At 38.8% G+C, this 18787-nt stretch overlaps 1 protein-coding gene across 2 annotated transcripts; it reads right to left on the minus strand.

The window, feature by feature from the left end:
• Position 1: 1 nt before the first annotated feature.
• LOC145655625 (uncharacterized) lies at positions 2–16965 on the minus strand. Of its 2 annotated transcripts, XM_081709118.1 has the most exons (10): positions 16717–16965; positions 15230–15337; positions 15042–15131; positions 14132–14218; positions 12840–12896; positions 10747–10824; positions 10483–10542; positions 5190–5279; positions 1166–1243; positions 2–69 (listed from the first exon to the last, which is right to left on the minus strand). In XM_081709118.1, exons 1-10 carry the CDS (start codon positions 16943–16945, stop codon positions 26–28), a joined length of 921 nt encoding a protein of 306 aa, XP_081565244.1. In that variant the 5' UTR covers positions 16946–16965; the 3' UTR covers positions 2–25. The 2 variants fall into 2 exon arrangements, with proteins under 2 accessions (XP_081565244.1, XP_081565245.1); XM_081709119.1 differs by lacking the exon at positions 15230–15337 and having other exon boundaries at positions 15042–15108.
• Between the last annotated feature and the right edge of the window lie 1822 nt (positions 16966–18787).

Consider the following 18787-nt stretch of genomic DNA (forward strand, 5'->3'; position numbering starts at 1 on the left):
AGTGTTGCCCTGTAGCTCACACACATTAGGCAGTGGGTTTATACTTACCTCGTGGTTGCCTTGCAGAATCTGTGTGAAGAAGAAAGCCAGTAGTTATCCAAGTATTTACCAGCTTGATAACAACACTAAAAGTCCATCCATTTACATGTAATCCAAAATACTTAAGATCAAATACAATGGTATATCTTAACACTTGTAACAAGCCCATTATTGTGTGAATATAAACATATTTCATTACCCTTTACTGTGTGAGATATTGAAGATCACTTGTTTTCCAACCAGTTAACTATTATCTTTGAAACATGTATTTTTCACTGAATCAACAAGTTAGAATTGGATTGACCCATCTTTGATCCAGAAAGGAAAGCAATGAAAAGCAAACCAACATCAATGTGGATTAGTCCTAGATGGGTTAGTGGTTAGCATGTTTGCCTCTTAGTGCTGAGGTCTTGGGTCCCTATCTGTGTGGAGTTTCTATGTTCTGCCTTTGTGGGTTTACTCTCCCACTCCAAAAACATGGAGATTAGGTTGGATACCCTAAATGGATGTCATGTATAAATGTTAGAGATATATATATATGTATGTTTTTGTGAACATGTACTCCAAGTGATGGTTGGTGCTCTGTCCTGGTCTAAACCTCTTCCCCTGCAGTGTGGTTTCTGATAGAGAGTATGTTGTGTGTAAATTGGCTGCTGCTTCTCATCAGTGTAAGTGACTATCAAAGCCAATATATTTATGTCTGTAAAGCATCCTTGAGTATGTGAAAGAATGGAAATATTTTTATATAAATGTAAATAGTCAAAATAATTTTACAATTATAGGAAATTATAGGAAATCACATTGAATCAAATAAATGTAAATAATTAAACTCCCCCAACAAAAAAAAAAAAAATTTACCAGGACGTGTGTAAACCAGCCAGTAGTTCTTACACATGCACTGTATCCAATACAACATACTGTGTCAGCATTAAGTTTCTAATGGACTTTGAATCAGCTTTAAGTCCATATGGCCATTCACTGCAGCTCAGTATTATAGGAGAGAGTAAACAGTGAGAAGTGCAGTCGTAAAACAGAACAAATCAGGCTTTGGATTACACACTGACTCCTGAAGCAAAAGTACAAAGGAAACAAATTAAAAGAGCACAATAAACAATGAATACTGTACCAGAAAGCCAGAATTCTGCATATGCCAGTACAGTCAGAATGAAGAGAAGTACATTATCAAAGATCAGTCCCATCTTATCTAGAAAAGGGAAAAAGACAGACATTTACAGTTTAATTCACACATTTATGCAAAATGCTGTGCAAACCTGTGAGTAATACCCAATAAAACTGCAAGTGACAATGAAAATAAGGATGGACAGAATATTCCGCACATACTGAGCTATATAAATGTATTATTTGTATTATTAAAACTGGGCAAGGTGAGTTTATTTCTGAAGCACATTTCATACATAGAGCTAATTCTTAAGTGCTTTACATAAGCAAGGCATCATGCCCCAGCCAGTACCCAAGCAGGACTGGCACACCAATCACAACTCACACACCAATCACAACTCACACACCAATCACATCTCACACACCATCACAGCTCACACATCATCCCATCCCACACACCATCACATCTCTCTTCCACCTCTCTGCTCACTATCACAAGTTTACTGATCATTAACCACACCTGTATCTCATTTTAAACCACCATTTAAACCCCACAGGTGCCTGAGTTTAGTGCGTCGCATTGATGGTCCAAGATGACTATTTGCTGACAAGAGACCTGCAAGCTTTGACTCTTTTCTTTGTTTTCATAATTAAAGCCATAATGTTTTCCCCACTCACAACTCACTTGTGCTTCCACAATGTCTCACATGGACTGTGTGGCTAAGAATACAGTATTTCTTCAGCATGTGCTAGTTAGCATTTTAAAAGCAGCAGTGTCTGAATCAGCTGCACGTGACTAATGGTGTTTGAGGAAGCTTGTAAGGAGACCAGCATAACAGTCCTGCCTGTGTGAAATGAAGACATGGATGAGTTTGTCTAGATCCTGTCTGGACATCAAATCACTACATTTGTGTGGTCAAATGATGAACGTTTCAGTCTTTTCAGACTGCTGAATGTACTAAAAGGTTAAGTGAAGTCCTTCATCAGCGCTGACTCTTCAAATGTCATTTCAACATGTGCAGTCTTTTAGTCAGCTAATATTTTTGGAAGATGCTTTGTTTGTATGTTTTTAAGGCTAGGGACACATTGACCGAACAGTCGGCTGTTGGACGGTGTTAGGCAATTGGATAGCATCAGTAAGTGACTGTCACCCGTACTTAGTGTAAATAAGCACAGGCGACGACAGCTGACATTGAGCTTATAGAAGGCGATCATCGGTCACTCATAGTTGCTGTTAGTTGATCAGTGTCAGTGTGGTGTGTCCCTGGTTTAATGGTGGAGCTCCTCACAGTCAGTGTGTTTGGCAGTGCTGGGTGAAGTCGCTGCTTCCTGGGTCCTTTATACAAGTTAGCAGACTGTCTCTGCTTTACTAGGGTGTGAACAGCTGAATCTCTAATTATGTAATTGGATGTAATACTTTACCTACTATTGGACAACCAGTACTGTGTATTATGAATTTGTTATTGTCATTTTCTACATGTGTTCCTTCATATTTTAAATATGCTATCATTCAGCCTTTAATGGAAAAAGCCTAATTTAGACCCTGCTGTGCTTAAGAACTATAGGCCCATATCTAAACTTCTGTTTTTATCAAGAATATTTGAGAAAATTGTGGCCAAATAACTCTGCAGCTTTGGAGAGACACATTGTTATGACAAGTTTCTGGATTTCAGAGAGGACCCTCCACTGAGACTGCATTTTTTATGTCTTCTGATGTGGGTGATTGTACTGCACTGATGATACTCAACCTCAACTCTGCATTTGACACAGTTGACTGTTATATTTTAATTAAGAGGTTACAGGACTGGGTGGGTATATCAGGTGTAGCCTTAGACTGGATTATATCTCATCTCACTGAGAGAAGTTTTACTACATCTATTGTTGACTTTAAGCCTGTGTCCTCCCCGACTATCCTGTGGTGTGCCGTAGCATTTTGTTTGGGGCCCATGCTATTTTCTTTATATTTACTGCCTCTGGGACAGATCATGGAAAAGTTTAATATTGCATATCACGTATTTGCTGATAATATCCAACTTCATTGTACATTCAAACCTAATGAGGTTCACAGGGTAGCTGAGCTTTTAGATTGCCTGGATGCAGTTGGACTGGACTACAGATATCTTCATGCATCTTTATGCTGAAAAGACTGAGGTTTTGATTGTTGCTCCTGATGAGGTCAGCCCCTTGACTAAGCAAAGCTTTGGACATTTTTCCTCTGCTGCACACCTTAGCATACATAATTTAGGTGTTGAGATGCTAATACATGTTTTTATTTCATCGCTCACTGACTACTGTAATGTTCTCTTAACTTAGCTCTCCTCTAAATCATCTGCAGCTATTACTCAGTAGGTCAATAAAACAATCCCACATATCCCCCTCACAGAAATCTCTCCACTGGCTTTCTGTTTTCCAATTTAAGATTCTAACTATTGTATATAGAGTGTTGCATGGTCAGGCCCCTGCCTGTGTGTCTGAACTACTCTTTCTTCACATACCAGCTCACGCTCTCAGATCAGGTGAGTTAGGTCTTTTAAGTGTTCCACGGATCAGATCAGATGAGCTATGTCTTTTAAGTGTTCCACAGATCAGGTCAGGTGAGCTAAGCCTTTTATATGTTCCACAGACACATCTAAAGACTCATGGAGACTCACCATTTGCGATGCAAATGGTAGCACCCACACTGCGTGGTATTGTGTTTTACTGTTGTATTGTGGTTTTATGTTGTGTCTTATCTTGTCCTACTTGTGGTTTTACTACCCTGTAATCTGAATTTGCAAAGCACTTTGTGACTCTTGTCTACGATAAGTGCTATATAAATAAACATTACTTACTTACTTACATACCATAACCTCTGCTTTCTCTGTTTGCCTTCTGTTTGTGCTGATCTCAGACCAGCTTGAATTATTTTTATTTGTGCCAGGCAGTCTATCACAGTGGTTGAGGCATCTTTTGTGTTTTGAATTTGATTTTTTGTTCTCCTTTTTGTCTCGCTAGTCCTTTAATGGACTAATGGTACTTCCATCTGCATCTATGCATCTAGTACTCTTGAGTTGTCAGTATTGCATGTTTATTGGAACCTTGCACATTTTAAACTTCTTAAACAGGTTTATGTTTTAAACATCCATGTGATGTTTACTGTGTTGAGGTACACAATGACATCTTCGGAGGGTAGGGCTAAAGCCCAAGTCCCTTCCCTTCAGTGGACCCGCCAGCAAGACTGGAGGGGTCTGCCCAAAGCCTCTGAGGCACACTGCCTCTGGGGCACTCCAAGAGTGATAGAGGAGAGGAGGACCGTTCGGGGGAGGAGCACGCCTGGAACCAGGGCGGACGTGCACCCCCGCGTGTCCGTTGAGGCTGAGGACATGTCACAGCGCCTTATGTCTGTGTGGAATGGCGCTAGTGTTTGTGTATGTGTGCGCCTTGTGTATGTGTTTAGGCGCGTCACGACGTGGGGAAGCGTCGGGAGCCGAGCCCCTAGGGAGGGGTCGTTGTCGAGGACTGCTACACTTTACGTGGAGTGTTAAGGACTGCCCTGAAAGAGACAGTGAGTCTGCCTTTCTCCCCTGTGCACAGAAGTCTCCCTGGGTGGTAGTTCCTGGCCCACCTTGTGTTGGGTGGGCACTGGGCATTGTCGTGCAGTGTCTGTCTGTGTGTGCATGGTGGGCCGGGATGTGCTGCCCAGGTATAGGACGCTTCAGGAGCCACACCCTTTGGGAAGGGGTACTGTCACGGAAGGCTCCTCCACCCTTGAGTCACGTGGTATGGCCCGCTGTGTGCAGGGGGACTCACACATGTCATTTGTAACCACGCCCCCCCAGGGATTGCGTACGCCTGGACAGGGATTAATGTTAAATGTTAGTCTGTCTACTTAAACCCCTGCCAGTATATGATCCCCATTGGTCATTGTTGCCCTGTAATGTTGAAACGTCTGTGTAGCTGTTATGCCTGTTTGTATCATCTTCCACACTATGAAAAATGTTTAAAATATTAAAATTCCTTCTAGCAAACAAAGTACTGATAAACACTGTTACCTTTTTCATCTCCTGTCCAGTTGACAATGAAGAAAACTGAAATTAAACTGATGCCAAACAGAAATCCTCTTGATATTCTAAACAGGAAAACTGCAAATGAAAAAAATATGAAGTTATCTTCAACATATAAACTCAGTTGTAAACCACAGACAACTGTGTCATGGTAATGAACAGTGAGCATGGGTTAGTGGCCCTTGTAAAACCCCCTCTTGTTGCAGTGTTTAACTGACCAGAGAGGCACAGCAGTTCTTGACTGAGTCTACAATATACTCTGCTAGGGACACACAGTGAAAACACTGCGTTGCTGTGCTAACTTTAATAAGCTTTAAGTATCCCTCCCAATTAGGTGAATTAGATGGATCAAACATTACTGATAATATTGCTCCCAGAACACTCCTGCAGCACCCAAACCCCAGCCATGATCACATACTCCACCTCTCAAGCTTCCTAATTCTCACCTCTTCCATGTGTCTCTTCCAGCCAGCTCATGTATATATTGTTTTCTCACACATGCCTTGCAAAGTCTTATCAGTGCTCCTATATTTTAAAGCTTTTCTATTCCTGTTGTCCTGTCTGTTTGTATCATGTATGTCCCCATGTATGTTATATCTTATATTATGATTTTATATATTATGATTTTCTGCTAGACACTTTTGCTGATTGGATATTGTATTTTTATCTCTACCTGCTTTTTGGATTTATGACTCATGATTCTAAATAATAAATAAATGGCCTCATCATTTTACTCCTGCATACAACTCTCTTCCAATATGTTCATCTAAAAAAATGTGCTTGTTTTTGAACCTCATCAAATAAATCAGTCCACTTATATAGCACATTGTAATTACTTTAAATTTCAGCTTTACATAGGCAGAGGTGGGTAGTAATGTGCTACATTTACTCCGTGACATTTATTTAAGTAACATTTTTGAAGAAATTGTACTTTTAAGAGTTGTTTTAAAAGAAGCCACATTATACTCTTATATTTGCAAAGTCTAAAAATTTACTCTATTATATTTGTCAGTATTCCTTCCATTACATTTTAAAATAATTTTTATATTTTGTATGTTTTCGCCACAACTGAGTTAAATCCTTAAAGATGATCGCTGAGTTAAATCTCTAAAAATGATCACTGAGTTAAATCCCTCAAGATGATCGCTGAGTGTTGCCATTTTGCTTCAGTAAGTTAGACATTTGGACAGTTGACCGACATAATGAACAAGGAACAGACACAAAGTGGATACTCTTGAGGTGTTCAAAGCCACAGAAATCCATGTTGAAACGCAGGCAGATTGTACTCCATCAGATTTGACATTGGTCACCCAGGGCAAAAGAGTACTGTACAATATTAGGAACAGTGAGTTGTCCCCCTTCCTTATTAGACTTAGAGAACCATTGAAATGAATACATGTGGATTTTGCAGGGCCAACTGACAGCCACATGTTCAATGTCATGGTCACTGCCCATGCAAAGTGGCCAGAGGTGCAAATTACAAACAAACCCAGACAGGACCAGTCGAGGGCTACAAATTCTATTCAGCCACTATGGAATACCTGAAGTTTGTGTCATTGACACTGGACCTCAATTCACTGCACATTAAAACATTACATATTTTATAGCTGACTATGTTAAACATGTTCAGCCCCATATCACCCAGCCACCAATGGGCAGGTTTGCACAAACTCTCAAGCATGCTCTTAAATCCTCAAAGGGCTTGACCCCTGTCCAGAAACAGCCCAGACCTGTCCCGCAACAGTCTAGACCTGTTCAGCAACAGTCAGAAACATTTTTGCTGACATTTTGCAATACTCTGCAGCTTGAGGGAGTGAGAAAGAATGCTTTTTTTCTGGGCTGTCAGTTACACACTCAGACCCAATGTGATATTGGCTATGAGACACACATTGGACTCCCAGATTCTCCTCCTGGCCTGCATAATTGAAACAGCAACAGTTTACAGTTGGAGATGCAGTGCTGCTCCATGATGACAGAGAGGATAAGAGATGGACACCAGGAGTGGGGACCAATCAATGTGCGCCTGTTTCTTACACTGTGGTTTTTGGTGCTACAGAGGTATGGCAACGTCATGCCGATCAGTTTAAACCCCATCAGAACTAACCACACCTCATAATTTGCATGCACTTTTTAATAGCTCTGCATAAAAGTATGAATACAAACAGCAGATTTCTTTTCTGGTTGTTATAAAACCACAATATTTCTATAGTGCTGGTGTCATGAGTAGTTCTAGAGATAGTACAGACACATAAGTTGCTACTGTAATGTGGGAGTCGAGGTAGGATGCACAAACTAGCTGTGTCACACACACAGACGTTTATTTCATACACTTAACAAAACAAGCACAATGAAGACTGCTAAAAACGACCTCTGAAGCACAATGAAGCACAATGAAGCACAATGAAGCACAATGAAGCACAATGAAGCACTCTGCTTATGTGGGCTCAAACACCAACCAACACCAACGACTAAACAGGACTTTATATACATGCACAGTAACAACGTAAAACAAAGAACAGGTGTGATACACGGAAAGGGCGTGGCCATGCAAATGAACACACACACACACACAGGAAGATGTCTGGGACGAGGAGGCCGTGCCGTGACAGCAACCTTACTAGGCCAACATGATCATAATTAGTTTTTTAACATTTGTTTGCACTGTTCAGAAGGTGAATGTGTGTGATTTGAATTAATCTCTATGAAGTTTATGCTACACTCACCTACGCATGTGGAAACAAAAAACAGCGTAAAAAATGGAGCAGGACAAATGAGGCCATGTTTTAACGGCTCTGAATCACACATATTTAGGACTGAAACATGTATTAAAATAGAATGGCACCTGTTCTATGAGAAGGGCATTAGAATAAGCACATAGAAATTTGGAGTAATCAGAAGACATGAGGTCAGGTCCACTGTTACACTCCCGACAATCATACACCTGTATCACTGTTACACTTCCTACAATCATACCCCTGTATCACTGTTACACTCCCTACAGTCACACCCCTGTATCACTGTTACACTCCCTACAATCACAACCCTGTATCACTGTTACACGCCGTACAGTTATAAAGTAAGATCTCACCATCCATCTAGCAAATCAGACCACAACAACATTTTTCTCAAAGGCCAAAGCGAGCTATCAGTCACCACACTTCAGGATACACTTTGATGTTCTGGCTGGGACATGTTCCAGCACTGATGGTTGTGATACATTTATTTATGTGGTGCACTGGTGGATGACACTGTGCCACTAATTATCATCTAAACCGTCCCAAATCCCATATGATGAAAAGACTGTTCATGATGCTATTAAGAATTAATACAAAAGAGCATCATTACACAGAGAAGGGTGTGGGGTCTACCACACCAGGCAGGCTGTGCAAAGATGCCCTGATACAGGTGCTGGAGATACAGACTGGAAAATGGTGGTGGTGAACAAACAGCAGAAGAGGGCCGTAGTGATACATGTGGCAATCTGGAGTGAAAGCAACATCAGGAAAAAGGAACATGAGAAGCTCGAGAAATACCAAGGGATGAAGGAAGAGCTAGAAGAGATGTGGAAGGTGAATGGAACAAAAGAGCATCATTACACAGAGAAGAGTGGTGAGGGAGGCTAAGAAAGCTTCAGGGACAAGCTGGCATCTCTATTCCAGCTGAGTGATTCCAGGTGCATATGACAGACTGAAAATGACAATATGCTACAAACAAAAACCCTTAAGATGAGTGTTGACACTTTATTGGCCTCATACAAACAGATTTATTTTTAAGATATTATGCTGAGTAAAAAACAAACAAAACAAACAAATGAAAACCAACAAAAAAATGTAATTTATGTTAAACCTGTATATAGGGTAGATTTAATTAATTTATGAAGTGTTGTCAGTGACTGTAGCATTAAGATTTAATTACAGTAAGTATGGATTCACATAGGTCAATTTTAAAATACCATTTTGTTGTTCTCTCTCTCTCTGTGTCTCTCTCTCTCTCTCTCTTTCTCTCTAGAAGGATGTTTCATGCCATGTGATATGTGATAAATCAAAACAGGAAGGGGAAAGTGACCACTATACAGAGGTGGTCTGAAGAACAGACCTGCACAAGACATCAGCCCCCTTGAGTCTGTATCAGCAGATTAAACTAGAGAATCAAAGTCAAGCATGGAGTTGGACTACAACAATAAAAGTCTCAGTAAGAGCCATGATTGGCTCTTCAAGGACTGTTAACTGTCTCACATGTGGTAAGATGTTTTCATTCCTGAGGGGAGAGATAGCATACTCAGAGAAAGACATGAATAGCGTCACGATCAGTCCCTCCCGGGTTCTGTGTTCCGTGTTTTTCCCTGTCTTGTGTTTCTTAGTTCCGTGCCATAGTTTCGTTTTCTCTGCCCCTCGTTTGATTTTCCACACCTGTCCCTCATTAAGTTCATGTATTTAAACCATGTCCTGTTCCCTGTGTTTTTGGCTGTTCATTGAATTTGTTTCGCTGTTGTTGTTTCTTGAATCTATGTTCCAAATCCTTCATTTTTGTTAGTCTGTCTTGTTTAGCCCCAAGTGTTTTCCTAGCCATTTGCCTTCGTGTGTTTTTGTTTGTTAGTCATGTATCCACATACTCTCCGTGTTGGCTCCATAACCCTGGACTGCCTTAACGACTCTGATTTTGGATTTTCCCTGAATAAATCTCGCTCTGCTCCGCACATACGTCTGCCTCCTTACCGCTCAACGTTACAAATAGAAACCTTAGGTGATGTTTGTCTTGTCTGAATTCATTTTAAATAACTTTTTAATTGTTATTAATTGTATTTTTGTGGGGATTTTTTGGTATTATTCAAACCATTTTTGAAGATTGATAAAATGTATTTTGTTGGATAAGTTCCTAACAAACCTAACAAAATCAATTAGTGTATGTACTGATTTAATTTTTTCCCTCTAGTTCTTATGTAGTGGCACATTACCTGTTACCTGTTGTCAAGTCTAACATTCTCTCTCAACTTCTCTAACTGTCAACTTCTCTATCTGTCATTTTGACACTGAACGTTTTATTAAAATGTACATTGTGTACACAATGTCAAAGTTACTGCATGGTAAAAAAAACCTGTTTTCACTGGACTCTAATCTTGAGAAAGTAACGTTTATGTGAAGATAGTTCAGCACATTAACAGATCTATATAAGTGTTGTGAGTGAAAGATGACTAGGAATTTATTCAAAAGTACCTTCATAAAGAAAAAGTGTAGATGAGCTAACAAAAGTAAAGAATTTACAGCATTCCATTTTTACTTACAAAGACAATACCATAGGCCATCAGGCAATTTGTCTTCCAGACAGAAAGCCAAGAAAAAACCTGAAATAAAGAGAATGAGATTTACATCAACATTTCCTGGTTTTTCAACGCTGGCCTGTGACCCCGACTACGATTACGACCCCGAATACGATTATGGCATATGCCATGGAAAGGAATGTGACCACAGTAAAAAACATGACTGGCTACATAAGCAAGGCCCATGCTCACATACTTCATAATAACTTAGAACAATGAAACACCTACTTATGATGATCAACAGTGCTATAGCCCCAACAACAGCCAGCATGATTTTGTATTCCGTACCCCAGACACGCCACATCACTAGAGGAGAAAGAGGGAAAAATCATGAATGAAAGTCATTCTGCACAGGTCTGGTAAGCTTACTTTACTTTATTCCATTACATATTAGTGACTACCTGCTAGATCTGTAATTGAATACTTAAGACAAAGTATTTACTATAATAAAATAATGGAATCTGATGACTTTTAGAAATGCCATCAAGATAACATCTAGCATGCTAACTGTTGGCCGTTATCTCCAATTGATTTATAATGCAGTTGTCATGACCTTTGTTTGACAAAATTGACTGTCCATTAGTAAATGCTTGTTAAAGATTTTTTGCGTGAAAGTCAGCTAGTATAGTAGAGATGAATGGATGCATTTTGGCCACACTGAATACTGTTCTGTTCAGATGAGACTTTTCTGTTTTCTGCCATTATCTGGTTATAATTGTAATGCTAATTTTTCACTTGCACAAATTAATTTCTAAAATTGGACCTCACATTTTCAGCTTTAGGGCCATATTATTTCTTTATGCAGTGCTGCAGGTGAAATGGTACCTCATTAGGAAGAGAGCTGAGATTGGTCTGAAAATTTTGATATGTAATATATATGTATCATGCTATAAGTAAGAACCTTTAACGTGAAATTAACAAAATATGCAAAACAGAGAAAATGCCTATACTTCAGAGGGATAACGTCAACATGACGCTAAGAGCCTTCATAGAAAACTCAGTGGAGCCGTGGAAAACAACCCTAGAGGCCAATTTCCGACCAATAGTATGAGTCACCATCAAGCATGGGATTTACCAAGGAGATGCCCTGTCTCCGTTGCTGTTCTGCATGTGGCTGAACCCACTCAAGTGAAATCATCACCAAGAGTGTCTATGGATACCAGCTACGGAATCGATCAACGATCAGCCACCTCCTCTACATGTATGTCATCAAGCAGTATGTCAGAAGTGAATGAGACATCGGAAGGTAGCTAGAACTGAGGGGATCACACTACCAGGGGGTAATATAACAGATGTATAACAGCTGGGATAATAAACTGGCCTAATGAGAAAACAGAAGCCACTGACATCAAGACAAGGGAACTCCTCACAATGCATGGAGGGTTTCATCCCAAATCCAGCACACTGAGACTGTAGACTAAGCAGGAGGCGGAAGTGATAGTGGAAGTGGCTGATATGGAAGAATCCTACCAATGGCTGGAAAAGGCTGGATTGAAAGGCAGCACAGAGGCACTAGTCATGGCAGCACAGGAACAAGCTCTGAATACGAGATCAATAGAGGCTGGGGTCTACCACACCAGGCAGGCTGTGCAAAGATGCCCTGATACAAATGCTGGAGATACAGACTGGAAAATGGTAATGGCTAACCAACTAGACATAGTAGTGGTGAACAAACAGCAGAAGAGGGCCGTAGTGATACATGTGGCAATCTGGAGTGATAGCAACATCAGGAAAAAGGAACATGAGAAGCTCAAGAAATACCAAGGGATGAAGGAAGAGCTAGAAGAGATGTGGAAGGTGAATGGAACTGTGATTCCCATGGTAATCAGAGCACTAGTGGCTGTGACCCCCAAACTGGGAGAATGACTCCAGCAGATCCCAGGAACAACATCAGACTTGGTCCAGGAGAGTGCAGTCCTGGGAACAGCTAAGATAATATGCAGGACCCTCAAGCTCCCAGACCTCTGGCAGAGCGTGAAGGAAAAAGACCACCTGGAGGGCAAGTGGGGAATTATATATATATATATATATAGTTTCCAGAGAAACGGAACCCTTCGGACAGAGGTCCATCAACAATTGCGTGAGTGTTTGAAACCTTCTGTTTCTCTGGAACCTCTGTTGTGTACTTTACTATAATTTTGAATATCTCTCTCTCTCTCTCTCTCTCTCTCTCTCTCTATATATATATATATATATATATATATATATATATATATATATATATATATATATATATATACATTCGTAGACACACATATACAATTATACAAATATAAATATACAATTAAATGGCCATAAATGTAATAATCATGTAAACTTACCTGAATAAACAACAGCCAACATCACAATACCTTCTAATGAACTTAATAGTTTCATTCCTGAAAGAAAAAAGAAAATTCTCATATAAATGACTGATTATATCAAATTGAGGTCAGGACACCCGTTTTACAGACATCCTGGTATCCTGCTGTAGGATCTGGGTTCAAGAGCACTTTCAGTGACTGCAGGTCATTTAGGCTCTGAGACAACAGAGCTGTCCCACACCATTATACTCACTCTGTCACACTTCACACCATTATACACACCATTATACACAGTATCTTATTATTGAGCCATGTTGATGTCAAGAACACACTGAGGACTAGTCTTTACCTGTAATCATGGCATTGAAGGAAATCCAGTCATTTTTAGAAATATATATAAATATATATAATTAAAAAACTTTTTCCTTTGTGTAAAGTATATTTATTCTATCTCATCAAAGGGAAATTTAGAGATCTGGTACATGTAAACAAATATTTTGGACTGCTATTCACAAAACTGTCATTGCGCCTGATGTACTGTTTGAGTATCAAAGTTATCCCATAGCACATTTAGCTTCTCACATGTAAACATAAGTTATTGTCTGTAAGTTAATACTGACATGTACAGTCAACTAAAATGCAGTTTAACGGTGTGTTCTTTGGTGGAATCAGAAGGAAGTGTCACAATTATGTTGCACGAAAATCAAATATTTATCTAGATAAATCCTAATATTCAAATACTACCTAAGTAAATGCCAATGAATGAATGAAAACTTGATGTCAGGTATCTTTATCTACATACGTATCTACATAAGTTAGTCATGGCCCTCAGTGTGTGTCTTCCTACTAAGATGAAGTGGTACATGTCTCAGGAAATGCACGCATTCACCATTCCACTATTAAGCATTCAGTACGCACTCTTGATTTTATAATTACACTGTGACAAAGATAACAACCCTACTTGGCTCTTGACCTCAGTTCCTACAGGTGGCAAACACATGCCTCAGTCACAAGACCAAAGAGCTAGCACTCTCGCACAACAATCAAAGCACCCCTTTTAATCTCAAGGAGTGTGATGGTCTCATCACACCACCTTCTCCTTCAATGAGTGTGATGGTCTCATCACACCACCTTCTCCTTCAGTGCCATATCACTTCTGGCACCATTTGTGATGAGTGCAGTAACCACACCCAGGTCTCAAACCTTGGTACTACAGGGATAGTCGCTGCCCTCAGCCTTTGTCCCATTAATATTAAGTTATTAATCTGACAAACACTTAATTCAAGACAATATTTCTTGGTAAAACATACCTTTAGAAGTGAATGGAGAATAATACAGCAGTCGAAGAATCCTCGTGAGATTAATAGCTGAACAGACAGCTACCTCACTGAAAAATCCTGAAGCAAAATAAAAATAATTTTAATAAGTATTCTTCATATCCCAAATCAATATAAAATACAAACATTTACAATATGCTTTGAAAGCACTGGGATAGTTTAATTGTTCATACAGTATGTTTCTTCGCTCCAAAACTTTATTAAAAGACACAGTGACTGCGGTGCTTGAGCTGGTGGCTGTAATTTAATTGTCTTTGTTAGTATTTTTAAGGTCTGTTCACATGTTCTAATGTGCTGTCCCAGCGGATACAGTGGAGAATTTGTAGAATGAACCTTAAGACACTGCCATTGCATAATACAAAAGGTCATACAGTTATGGGAACTGTGTACTATTAACAGAGGAAGACTGTTGTAAAAATAGAATCTAACTATTTTGAGAAACTTTTTAGCCACTCATATACTATTGGTTGGTTGTGAAACTGTGCCCTATTCGATTTTTTAGTCTCTGGGACATTTTCGTAATCCATAAATAAAAAAGACCATGTTTGAGAATTTAGAGAATTCAAGCTGACATTCAATCTCAGGTGACCAAGGATCTGAGGGTGTAACAGACATGTCTAAAATCCCTTTGGACAATCTGCATGATGCATTTTGTGCTTGTTCTGGGGGAAAATGCTTGTTGATTGCATTTTATCCAGACAACCATTTCCTATACTGTTTCTAAGTTTATGTTTGAGAGGCCAATCCATTACTAAACTAGCATATATTATAGTTTTCTCAACTGTTAATGTCATTTGTGTGCCTTTGAAATTTTAACAGAGACTAGAATCAGTGTTTCCAAACACTACACAATGAAACTTCAAAAAGTCAGTTAAATACTTACCCTCAAGTTGTCCCCACAGGATGAAGGCAAGAAACATAACAATGTTTGGACAAAAGACGAGGACATGCTGTATTTTTATCATGTGGTTATCTGAAGAGATTAAGAAGAACTGTATTTAAGTTCCCTGCAGTATAAGAAAACTTCATTACCAAAAACATCAACAGTATTTAGATGAAGATCTCACGTACCGTCCAGTTTTAGACACGTCCATGGTATGCAGACAAGCAGAAGGGAAAGTCCACATAAACAAACAAAAGCACAGAGAAACAACTCCAGTTTGTGGATGGCAGAGAAACCTGTGGCAAAGACACATAATTACTTGTATTTAACTGTATGTGAAATGTATTTGTTCAGTGTACAAAGTCTAATTCACTGTAGGTCCCTGTAAAAAGAGCATGTAATAATATAATAAAGTATACAAGAAAATAAAAATATAAAACAACATTTAAAGGAATTTGATAAAATGGCAATAATTTAACAGTATATAAAATTAATAAAACAAGACAAACCAACAATGTAGGTCTCAGTGAGTTGTCCATTAAAAATAATAAAATAATAAATAGATTAAAAGATCAAAGATGCACTTTTGCATCCAGCTAAATGTCATTCCAACTTAAAAGGGAATATATTCTTATCAAATTCTGTTGATCTTTTGATCTATGAGGAGCACATGGCACAAGGCAGGAATCCGCTCTTGATAGTGTACACACACACACACACACACACACACACACACAAAGAGCAACAGTCCATTACAAGGTACATGCAGATGAACACACTCCTCACACAAGGCCAATTTAGAGATACCAATCAAGCTCACATGCACATTTTTGGAATGTGGAAGGAAACTCCACATAGACACAGAGAGAACACGTAAATTCCACACAGACACAGGGAGAACACATAAAATGAACACAGACACGGGGAGAACACGTGAACTCCACACAGACACAGCGAGAACACAAAAACTCCACACAGACAAAGGCCTGACAATAGTCCCAAGAATCCTGAAAGTACACATGGTCTCTTGCAGTTTTTTTTAGGAAAAGTGAACATGCCAGATTGTTATTTATTGATTTCTCCTCAGTTTCCAATACTGTCTAACCACACGTGTTAGTTAGGAAAATAACATTTTTGATTGTCATAACTAAATGGATAATTCCCTCAAACAATTACATTAATATTTATTTGTTTTGCTCATATTAATTTAATGGTGCCATTAATTTTGCACTTTAGGTATTTGAGCACATTCGCTGTTTATAGTTCCTTTTTAAAAATGGAAAATTGACTAAATAATTATGTCTTTTGACACCTGGTCACAACTTTTGGTGTTTTTAAACAGAGTATTTAAAAGAAGCCATTATGGTTTGCTTAATTCATTTTTCTCAGTGTATCTTTCTGTAAACGTGGGTTTGACATCTAAAGCTATCAACAAAGTTCATCATGGCCTGAGTTTTCATCACTTAGAATGTTGACAAGTATACCTTGCATATTACTAGATTACCAAATTTGAAAGGACATAATGGAAACATGTTTCTTTATAAAAAATCTAATATCATATTTTCAGAAACTTCTTGCCATTAGTTATTTAGTTCTGTTCATCTTTATTTAGACAAATGTGGAATGTCAGGCCCCATTCCTGTACATCCCTGCTACCATGGAGATGTTAACTTACCCAACTGCAGTACTTCCACAGATGTGTTAGCTGAGAACGCCTCATGGAGAACTTCACATATATACAGGCCTTTGTCTTCAGTTTGGATGTTCTTCAGTCTAAGTGAGAAGTTTCCTCTGTGGATTTCCTCAGAGCTGAAAAGCTCAACTCTGTCTATATATCTCTCATTAGTTGACTCTGGTTGAATTTCACCCTCTACAAAGAGCAATACTACAATATCTTGATCCATTTTTTTCCATGAGACCTGTTCAAGCTCCTCTGGGGGGATGTGGGAGTGTACAGAGCAGTTCAGAGTGGTGTCCCCCCCCCACATATGGAGACACAGCCTGTCCTCCAGACAAAGTTAAATACTCTGAAAAAATATATAAAACATTTGATATATTTCAGTTCAGCATTTCATTTTAAAACCTCAGGTCAGATAGTAAAATTTTATAATACATTCAGCAAAGTCTAAGAAACATCATGTGATTTAAATAAACAAGTGAAATAATGTCTAGAGCAGAGTTAAATCAAAATTATTTTCCCACAGAATACTCAATCTGTATGACAAAACAGTGTTAATAATAATTCACCCACCACTCATCTTTACTTCAATCAAAGTTTCATTAGATTCCTGGTTTCTGTAAACAACACACTTGTAAACTCCTGTATCCATAATGGTCACATCTGTTAGTAAGAGTGAGAAGTTTCCATGGGCGATGTCCTCAGTAAAGAAATGTGCCCTATCATGGTAAGCCTGGTCCTGAGACTCTGATCGACTCTCTCCATCTTGGAACAAATGCACTAAAGTTTCAGGGTCTGTTCTTCTCCACTCCACTTCCAGCTCTTCCACTGGTATGGGATTTTGAACATAACAGGGCAGCATCACAGAGCCTCCAAGCTGGACAGCCACAGGACCAGAGGGGCCCAATACACTGAACCCTAAAATAAATAGAAACATTGGTAAAGGAGTAATAGTTTTAGATTTGCATTTCAAAAAAAGAGATTTGGAGTTCAAAATAAACGATCTTGCTCCACTGGCTGTGTGCACTGTAACTGCACATAAAAACAAGTCGAAACGATTTTTTTTTTTTTTTTGGCTAGACACGCCTAGTCGTTGTTCTTATACAAGATCAGCAAGGCACCTTTAATCCCAGGTTCTCCTAGAATTATAAAAGATAGTAACCTCAATTTGAATAATACCGTACATCTGTTATTGTGTGAAAATATACTGACCTTAAGAATTTTGAGCATCAAAGTGCCGCAATCGACACTTTTTTGGTACGCATATTTAGCGATTAAAATTATTCATTTTTAAATGTATCGCTTTTAAAATATATTTCTTCCAGCGACCAGGTGTTTGTGTGGTTTTATTTCTAATCAAGAGTTTAAACGGGAAAGTAATCAGTATCGTTTACTTCGCTACGTTTAAATTACGCATTGGGCGCCATTTAAATCGACAGAACTTTAACAAACTAACGTAACTATAACAAACTAAAAATAACAATATTTAAATCAAAGCCTACCTTTACAGACGTGAACGGCGTTTGAGAGGAAAAAGTAAAGAATTGTGCCAATCTTCATGTTTGGAAAATGTTTTACCGTAAGATATGAGAACAGTTTTACTTTCACTTCCACATGTATGCGGAACAGTTGATGCCATACAGTTGTCGATTTTAACCAATCATATAACAGCAATTCGTGGCGAATCAACCTTTATTGAGCCAATCATTAACAGAAATTACTTGTTTATCTTTACTAACGTTACATTATTCACATAGTCAATCCAAAATGGTGTTTATGCATTGGACATTTTAAATGTTAGGATGCATGTTAAAATTATTTCAGAAGACACTACGAAGTAGTGGTACTTTAGTGGTACGAAGACACTAAAGACATTAAAGATATGAAGATAAAAGACAGTGAGGTGTTCTTTGGAAATAATGATAGGCTTAGAAATGCATCAAATAAGTCCGTGTGACTGTACAGTTTAGGTTTATAAAGGCATTCCTGTCATGTCACATGAGCAATCGACCCACGCTCCACCCTTCATTAATGTCTGTTGTGCAGGCTGTGGATATGAAGAGTTATG

This window comes from Electrophorus electricus, unplaced genomic scaffold (genome assembly GCF_041902795.1).
Source record: "Electrophorus electricus isolate QZ-2024a unplaced genomic scaffold, ASM4190279v1 Scaffold296, whole genome shotgun sequence".
NCBI classification, from domain to species: Eukaryota; Metazoa; Chordata; class Actinopteri; order Gymnotiformes; family Gymnotidae; genus Electrophorus; species Electrophorus electricus.